General features: G+C 41.7%; 1 protein-coding gene across 4 annotated transcripts in view; it reads right to left on the bottom strand.

Moving 5' to 3' along the window:
* Nucleotides 1-39: 39 nt before the first annotated feature.
* Nucleotides 40-9,577, bottom strand: part of vit (vitrin) — a 17,509-nt gene continuing 7,971 nt past the window's right edge. For 3 of the 4 annotated variants that reach the window (XM_049736934.2, XM_049736931.2, XM_049736932.2), the window contains 11 exons: nucleotides 8,107-8,181; nucleotides 7,897-7,962; nucleotides 7,516-7,578; nucleotides 6,321-6,383; nucleotides 6,090-6,137; nucleotides 5,196-5,261; nucleotides 4,933-5,080; nucleotides 4,749-4,852; nucleotides 3,554-3,780; nucleotides 2,809-3,322; nucleotides 40-2,374 (listed from right to left, as the gene is read on the bottom strand). In XM_049736934.2, coding sequence (XP_049592891.1) covers nucleotides 2,196-2,374; nucleotides 2,809-3,322; nucleotides 3,554-3,780; nucleotides 4,749-4,852; nucleotides 4,933-5,080; nucleotides 5,196-5,261; nucleotides 6,090-6,137; nucleotides 6,321-6,383; nucleotides 7,516-7,578; nucleotides 7,897-7,962; nucleotides 8,107-8,181 — 1,553 coding nt within the window. In that variant the 3' untranslated portion in view covers nucleotides 40-2,195. The remainder of the gene's footprint in view (nucleotides 2,375-2,808; nucleotides 3,323-3,553; nucleotides 3,781-4,748; nucleotides 4,853-4,932; nucleotides 5,081-5,195; nucleotides 5,262-6,089; nucleotides 6,138-6,320; nucleotides 6,384-7,515; nucleotides 7,579-7,896; nucleotides 7,963-8,106; nucleotides 8,182-9,577) is intronic. The other variant, XM_049736933.2, reaches the window with a different exon arrangement.

Below are 9,577 nucleotides of genomic sequence, written 5' to 3'. Positions count from 1 at the left end.
ATGTTTATGCTTGCTTATAAAACACATTTCCCCCTTAAATGTTTTCTTCATTTTCTTTATTTTATCAAAACTTGCAAACAAAAAAAAGATCATTGTGAGCAAATGCTTTTATATGAATATGTACAAATAGGGAGACAATCATAAATACTCTTGAAACAACAGATGTTTAAAAGTGACCGCAATGTTAAGGAAATAATGCAGCATGCCAAAGACGAATAGTCTGCTAAAGGAACTGACACAATGTCCCCACTAACAAATCTCTCCTGTTAGGAAGAAAACACACCTCCACAGAAAGCGCAAGGAAGCCTCAAGAGATGTATGCCTTTCTGCAAGAACCACATCACAATAAAATCGTGCGGTACCACCTTCAAATAATCTACCGATTATGAACAGTTGCCATTATAATGCTACATAGACTTTACAGGCGCGTCTTAATAAACATAAAAATACCATGGAATGTTCATTTCAGTCATTTCAAAAAGTGAAACGCATTCTTGTAGAGCCACTACACATAGGGAAACATTTCAATATAATAACAGTTTACAACAAATGTAAACCAAAAATTAACCATCTAAAGCAGGGATTGGGAACCTATGGCTCGCTCTTTTGGTGACTGCGTATTGCTCGCGGATAAATCTGACATTTGTTTATACAAATGAAGTCACAAATAATTTTGTAATATTATCAAAGTAAAAAATAGACCCACTGAAATCAAAATATTAAATTAACTTTCAAAATATAAAATATGATCACGTTTGCAATCCATCCCATCTGTTTTCTATCGCTGAAATCCACTGTTGCGTTCTATCAGCCAATCCCAGCTGCCCGCCAGGTCGGACAAGAAAACGTGATTTTTATTGGACAATACGGTCCAATTAAATGGGGTCATGAGAGGTTAAATTCCATCCGCTTTATTTAAAATTTCAGCAAGCTAGCTAGCTGGTGTGTGTCAGGCAAGCAAGAAAGATGGCGAAGAGAAAAAAAGATGACGATTACCGAACATTTCTGTGAGTGGACCGTAGAATTCGCATTTGTAGAGAGAGGAGGCTCTGCTACGTGCCTCATATGTTTATTGACCAGACAAGGTGACTTTAATTCAGCTAGTTTTCCTAGCGCATTAGCAATTGTGAGGAACGAAAAGCCATTTACGGATGGCGAGCATTTCAAAACATTTATACTTGATGTGGCTAATGAACTTTTTGACAACTTCACGGATAAAGAAAAGATACTGAAACGGATAAAAGACATGCCTCTGTCAGCAAGAACCGTTCACGATCGGGCCATTATGACTGATGAGAGCCTCAACGCCTGCATGAAGCTCAACCTCACCGCATACCAACCGGGCTACAAAGCCATCAGCAAAACGATGCAGCCCCAGAAGTCTCATTAATGGTGAGTTTTTTTTTTCTAGGCTTCAATAATAAAACGTTATTAAAAAGAATACATTTGTACACGCAAAAAAATCGTTGGTCTTAATTTAAATGCATGCATTGTATTTAGCCTATTTTTTTTTTTTTTTAAATGGTATGGCTCTCAAGGTAAATTATTTTTTAAAAATGGGCATTTATGGCTCTGTCCGCCAAAAAGGTTCCCGACCCTTGATCTAAAGGAATGACAGTATTGTGGTTTTATATTACATAGGAATTCGCCCTCTGATTGATGTAGTCCTTTTATTTTTCTGTTTAAGTCTAATGAGTTTTACTATGAAATGCACTTGTATGGATTATTTGAGTTTTATATATGGATCATTTCATTCATTGGCCATTCATATTGGTGGGAAAAAATGGTTTCTATTATATTGATTAATACTGTAATGTACATCTCACGAGAGTGCTGTTTTCCTTTCATTGTAATATTTACTCTAAAATACTCGATATTGTTTGATAAGGGGTAGAAACCCTTGGATTGAGTGGTACTGTTCATAAAAGGTGATTAGAGAGTGGTACATCAGAAAAGGATTAGGCATGTATGACAGTGCTGCTTTCTTCAATGCAGCCAAAAGACAAGTAGCACGTACACTATGTCTCTATTATTAGCACCACTGGTAGGGGAACAAATACTGATTCTCAAAAATTTGTTCTGTTGTAGAATGCTCCCCTCTGTTCAAATACGTCAATGAATGCGGCACATGTGGCTAGCAGAAAAAGTAAGTTAAAATTCAGTGTTCTGATAGAACAGCCCGCCATGTTTCGCCCTCAGTTTCTGGGCTGGGAGTTGAACTCTTGGCAGATGTTTTGGACGATCTTGGACACAAATTTGTACAAGTTGTCAAACTCATCCACAAAGAAAGAGTGGTCTTTGTCTGGGTCCGTAGCGATGTACTCCAATTCGTCCTGGGCGGCCCAAGCGATGCCGATAGAGTAGGCGATCACACCTGCAATGCAGGTAAGGAGGGGAAGCGTTACACACAGGACTCAAATAACAAAAACACACAATGGAAAAATTCTGTACAGACGTAACACTCGTTAACAGCACACTTTAATCCAAAAGGGTTCTTTAATTCTACATTTTGGAGTCTCCCAATCTATGTCTCTGTTGGTGTGGTCGCAATATGGTTGTTGATATTGTTCCAGTTGTTGTGGTTATTGCCAGGGATGCTGGTGAATGACCGTTTGCATACCAATCGGTCGTTCACCAGCCAGTGGGAACTCTTTCTATGGATTGACTGCAACCAGAGTATAGCCACCACCAGGGAAGAATAGGGAAACTCCATGTCCACATTTTTAAACTGTCTTTTGGCTTGAAGGTAAAACAAGAAGATTCCAGATGCCACAGTTGAACCATCAGAGACTTAAAGCAGGTCTTCACCTTGGCTATGCACTGCCAGTGCAGGTGCTCTGACATCATCATATGAGCGTCCATCTGTGATAACGATCAATATTTTGCGTTTGTTGGGCTTGGACTTGCTGAAGAGTTGCTCGGCGGCGTAAGTGATGGCAGCTCCCGTGCTGGTGCCGCCGCTCCAGTAGTCGATGCGTTTGATGGCGTTGAGCACCTCGGCCTTGGTGTTGTGCTGGCCAAAGGCGAACTCCAGCCGCTGCTCATAGGTGTACTGCACGGCGCCCACTCGCGTGTCCGTGTCGGAGATCTCAAACTCTCGCGTGATGTTGGCCACAAACTGCAGCACGGTGCGGAAGTTGCCCGTGCCCACGCTGCTGGAGCCATCGATGACGAAAGCGATGTCGTTGGCGTTGAGGCAGGTTTTGCTGCAAAATAGTCGGTCCGTGTCGCACACTCGCTTCACCAGAGGCTGCACGGTTTTCCTCAGAGCGAACCAGCTGGACACGGGCAAGGAGTAGAAGCCGTTTGTGCGACACACGGCCTGCGGGACCGCAAGACAAAACAGTTTCATGAAATGGTCCTTATGAATTTCAGATTTTTTACTGTCAGTTCCCAATCTTTTTACTCACAAATTTACCTAGTCTGAAATCTGTTCTGCCACAATAAGTAAATATTCATTCACTATAAGTCGCTCGCATAGTTTGATAACTAAGGTTTTTCCAACTCACTAATGTGACACAATTGGTTAGGAATCACTGCCCTCTGGTCCTACCTTGTCTACAAAATTGGGCTCCACTAGGTTTTGCTTCTCGTTGTCATCGGCACCCTCGACGGTGACAAAAAAGATGTTGATGCCAGACTCTCTGGCCAGCCGGGACGCCTCCTCCACCTTGTCTGTGGGCCAGCCGTCCACCAGCACCACGGCAACGTTTGGAGCACCTCCTCGGTTCCCGTTGGCGTCACTGAAGTAGAGCTTGTTGATGTAGGACAGGGCCTTACCTGTTTAGACACCAGGGGGCAGCAACGTGAAGAAGAATACATTCGTCTGTTTTTAGGGTCAGGGTTGACCTGGAGCCTATTCCAACAAGCTTTTTGAGGTATAAGTGTATATATTTCAGTTTTATACAAATTATAACGTATTGGTGCTTTTACAATTGTGAGACAGATGTGCCACTACTTCCAAAATGCTGCACGTGCCATGGTACAATTAAAACTAATGGTAGATATGAGCATGGTACAACAAGCAGACAAAGGTGCCGTTTCAAAAACGCTGGGGAAAGAAACCCCTCCAGATTTATGCTGAAGAACAAAAATAACTTATCAAATAGTTGAGGCTTTGAGAACCTGAATGTTCTAAATTTACGGTGAGGACAAAGTCTCACTTTATCAAATACTTGCGGTTTTGAAGTTGTGCCTGTGTTTCCTGACCATGCCTGCTTCCACTGTATTTCACACAATAAAACTATAATCAGCACTTGTCGCCTATTTCTTATCCTAGTCCACACGAGTATGTCTACGTATAAACGATATAGCACCAGCTTTAGCCTGTCATTAACCAGGCTGCATACTGCTCTAAAAATGGTGAAACAGCAGACGCTTTGTTAGTGACTTTTATAACTTGTCACACGTTTGCATGATTTGAGCGCGAGCAAACAAACAATGCTATTTGTATTCGTGTGCAATGTTTAAAGCGAGGCCCAAAGCCACATGTGGTAGTAGACGCAACTCTAAGTCAGTGAAAGCCCCCACAAGTCCACCCTCACACTCCTCAAACCAATTTCTTTCTGGTCTGAGCCAAAGAAAAACACTGTTTATAGACGCAAGACTGTATTTAACTAACAGTGTACGGCAGCAAATTTAGATCTAATTCTATCCTTGCATGAGAAAATTGCATCCGGCTCATGAGCCAAACAATATCATCATCCTTTTCCCTTTCACACTTTGTGTCGTGCAGGCACGGCACTCACCCACATTGGAGAGGCCTCCCTTTTGGACAATCTTGCCGATGCTCGTTTTCACGTCTCTGGAATTGGAGTGACTCTTTAGGCTGATCTCTGTGACAGCGTCGTCTCTGCGCACCAAGCAATAGACACAAGTTTTTTTTCCCATCTGAAAATGCTTTGATTTCCATGGCAAGAGTAGAGAACTAACCCATATTGAACGACGCCCATCATGGGTCCAGCCACACCAATGTTGATGACCTGAGCCACCTCGGCCAGGAAATCCTTTTGGATCTTAAAACGCCGCTTCCCAATGCTCCAGCTCCCGTCCATCAAGAATACCAGATCCACCTTGCAGTCTAAGGACACATCACAAAAATCATCAGTTTAATCAACATGGTAAGCTTGAAGTGCTTCAAAACACAATCTCAAATGGCAAACGTGGTGTGAAATAGTTCCCACCCATACCCATACCTGGGTCTCCCTGCGACACAGATTCTGGTGCTCTGGGTGCAGGTGCCTGCTCTCTCATGCTGAAGCCTGCAAAGAAAAGTAAGACTTCATCAAATCTCAACCACTAATGCATGGTAGGTTTTGTTTTGGTCCATGCTTCTAAAATGATAGTCAAATCGGATTTGGTTATTTCATCTGATGAATGGAAAAACATATTGTAATGTTAAATATTGTTAATTATAGCTTATATAGAGTAGTGCAGCCACATTATTAAATGGTAAACTGGGGTAAACATGTTCAAAAAATAGTTCAGCAGTGATTGGACATTGTCATTTCCTAGGAATGTTGTATAACTGAGCGTTTAAACATGTGAGCAATATCAAGGATACATGAACATAAATTGTTGCTTATTATAGTTTAGTTTCCAACCTTGTTAAATTCTTTATACACCATACCCCATGTTGAGCGCATGTAAAAAAAACATTTGAATTTTTTTGCCAACAATTCAGAAATCAACTAATTTTCAACTTTGTAAAAAGTCTAAATTACAGATGCACTGGACCTTCCTTCCCAAAGCATTGAAATATGTTGATCAGAAAGAAAAAAAAAACAGTCAAGAATCCAAAAGTTAATTTTATCATGGAATTTTCCCAAATAACAGCAGCTGTCTGCCTTCTAATGTGTGTATGTGTGTATGTGTATTGCGTAAACCCAATCAGGGGTCACTTTGATCATAAGCCATCATGCTGTTTGACATTATCTCAACATCCCTTCAATTAGAGGTCTCCCACAAAGCCACATGCTTTTGCCTTGGAAAACCTCAGCTTGGTTTGTACTTACGCTCTACCCAGGCGACTTAATGGTGCCAAGACAACTCCATTGAGAGGCAGAAATAAGTATCGATAAGGATCTCACCTGATTGATATAGGTTTGCGTCAGGCCTCCATTCATCCACTGTTTCCACTGCACAGATGATATCACGCAAGCAAATCACTACTAGCAATACTCACGAAAGGCTTGGCATGATAATATGTCACATGTCAACTGAGATGATCTTTATGGTTGTCATGTGTTTTTTTTTTTCCCCAAGCTAATGCCGGACTGGATACAAGCAGGTGTTTTGCAGCCATGTTGACTGCAGCTCACCTCTCGTAGCGGTTGTATCCAGCGGCGCTTGGCGGTTGCCATCCAAGTCAGTGGCTCGGGACACTAAAAGGAACACATGTTCAGTCATCGCACATCTGTGACACGCATCTCATGCCAAACACAAACATCACGGCTGGTCGGCCCACTCCCGCTGGTTTCGGTTCCCATCTGGTAGGATGCGTGGTAGAAATTTAGTGGCGCATGCCGGGAAGGAATTTCCTTTCTTTTAAGATTGCTTTTGCGGGCGTCTTCAAACAGCTACAACCTGTAATCGGGAACCGAAGGCTGTTTGCTCAACTGTTTGGGCCTTGCCAATGAGCCATAACTGAGCCTATAAACAAATGGAATGAGTTTGCCCTTAAACGTACTTGAGGGAGTACTTCTGGAGGACTTCTATACTCCACACACAATACTCCAGTCTGAAAAAAACCTTACTCGTTCAAAGAACAATGTCACTTTTGACCTTACATATAAGACACAATTTGATTGCAAACAGATGACACCAATTGTTCATCCGTCGTCCGTCCGTCCATCCATCCATCCATCCATCCATCCATCCATTTTCTGAACTAATCGCAGGGCACACAGAGACAAACAACCCTCCGCACTCGCACTCAAACTTACGGGCAATTTGGAGTGCTCAATCAGCCTACCATGCATGTTTTTGGGAAGTGGGAGGTAACCGGAGTGCCCGGAGAAAACCCACACAGGCACGGGGAGAAAATGCAAACTCCACACAGAACCCGCACCCTCCGAACTGTGAGGCGAACGTGCGAACCAGTGCGCTACCGTGCTGCCACACCAATTGTTAAATAAATAGATACTGAAAGGAAAACACAACATAAGTGCAAGTAGAGTCTAACTAAGAGGCAAAAAATGTTAATGTTATGTTGTCAGTTATTAGTGTGGTAAATCCAATCGTTAAATAAATAAATACATACATAAATAAATACTGAAAGTAAAACACAAGTGCCAGTAGAATCTAACAAAGGCAAAAATATTAACTCACACGTTATGTTGTCAAAGTTATTAGTTACCACTCCAAAAGATGTTTTACAGGTAGCTCTGCATTAGTCATACCACATATGGCTTTATACAAGAATCTTTCATGAACTTAAATGAGATCCAATCTAAGACTGACCCGCCCCCCCCAAGACCTGTTAGTTGGCTTTGAACAGAAGAGAAAAACACTTACGGTATGATCCAATGTTATAATACCAGCGCTCAAAGTCTGAGATATCGGGCCTGTGATCCTGAACTAGAGGAGGATGGTTTAAAACCTGTTAGTGTTCCCATAATAAACTTCAGAAGGAAAGCACTTATTTCCATGGCTGCGATTGATTATGTCATGCTCCATAGCCAATCCCACACCAGTGAAAACATCATACCTCACATGCTCAATTTGCGGCCTGCTTCTGCGCGTCACATTACAGCTCTTTACTTCGAGCAACTACGGCACCCATTCAACACATTCATGCTCTGCACATGTGCAACTGTATCAGTCACATGATCATGCATCATGCTATGAGCACATGCAGCATGCTATGATACAAACAAGTTGCTGTCCAAGACTTACCTGTCATCTCCGGTGTGTCCGTTTCACTCCACGTGTATCCTGAGTCTGGCGCTGCATAAACAACATCTAAATGTACAGCAGAGGGTTGCAGTTAAGGTGCTTGTCCCCTTACAAATGATTACCGCGACATCTATAGTTAACCACAGCTCAAGTTTATTCTATCAAATCATTATCATCAGAGCACTGATGTTCTGGTCTATGTTGGAGTACCTGATGATCGTCTGGCACCAGGGAACCACTCAGGACGTGGGAAGGACGGAGGGGCCCAGTCCCTCCTTGGAAAAACTGTGCAGGGGAAGATAAGAGAGCATACTTGTGACCTCCACTAAAGCGTCCGCGTCATTAGTGGAGTGTACACAAGATGTTCAGCCTTGAGTCGAACATGAAACATACCGTAGTAACTCAGACAGCTGAGCCTCTACGATTGTTTGCATTACGCTAGATGGAAGAAAGGTACAAAGAATGCGCAAAACCAACATGCATCTACATATACTTACCAAGTCGTGTGTCTCCAGTAATCAGTTCCATCCTACTCACAATGAATACTTCATTGTGTAATTAGTCTGCATCTACTTGTTTCTGTTTGGTTCTTGTTAATCTGCTGTAATTGCTAGCTGGTTTTCTACACGTCCTAAAATGTCTTTATAGTTAACAATAACTAATGGATAATGTTTTTCCATTATGAAAATGCTTTTTAAAATAAGAACAGTTGCCTGAGTATTGTAGTTTACTATAGTACACAATACTTCGTGACCATCTTGCTCTGAACAAACATTCTATTAACGGAGAAAAAAAATACAATCATAAAACTAAGCGTTTTTGTAAAAATCAAAACTAATAAAAACAATGTTCTAACAAAATGATGTTAACTCTTGCATAGCTACAGTAACTGTTCAAAAATACAGAGCAGAGCATCACATGAGTCTCAACGGACTTAAGCCACTTCAGTGCACACTCTGTGCAACAAATGGCTAGCTTACACAAGCGCACAGCCTGGGCTCAGGGTTCCCATCCTGTGGCAGCGAGCAGGCCAGCTCTGTGTTGACTCCCTGCTCACTGGAGCATGGGAGTATTATTTTAAAGTTGGGACAGTGTAGACAAAAAAAAAAAAAAAAAACAGCGGTCACAAGGTCAGAGTGCCACATTTTGTGTGTGATGGTATTGGAGTGTGTGTTTCTTTAGTTTTTTTAAATCACCTCAAATTGAAAAAGTCAGGTAATCATTAAAGCTTAAAAAAAATGCTTGCGTATTATGCCAGCAAAACTTGATATTGCTGCTTTGCATTAACTTCTGTTTACAAATTTTGTTATGTACTTTGTTTTCTATACTGATAAAGATTGTTATGAACAGTAACATTTTCGAATAGGGGAAAAAAAAGAAAGTCAAAGTAAATCATCACGATTTGAGCACTTCATCCCCTCGCATGGCTGATCTCCACCTCTGACCTTCCAACTCTGCCCTTCAGAATTTCCCTGACGGTTGTCAAAAAAATTCCCCTTTACTATACACAATTTGCCTCTTTGCGCTCTTACCCAGCCTTTAACCATCATTACCGCTGCTAATAAACTTCACAAGCAGATAAACGTTATTTAATTATGGCGATAGATTGGACTGGATGGATTGTATTGTATTGGATGCTGTTCAATTCCACATAAGTCAAAACAGAGGCACTTCCACGTCA

The sequence above is a fragment of the Syngnathus scovelli genome, chromosome 12 (genome assembly GCF_024217435.2).
Source record: "Syngnathus scovelli strain Florida chromosome 12, RoL_Ssco_1.2, whole genome shotgun sequence".
In the NCBI taxonomy this organism is placed as follows: domain Eukaryota; kingdom Metazoa; phylum Chordata; class Actinopteri; order Syngnathiformes; family Syngnathidae; genus Syngnathus; species Syngnathus scovelli.
Note: the sequence above shows the minus strand (reverse complement) of the source record. Positions and strands in the feature narration are given on the sequence as shown.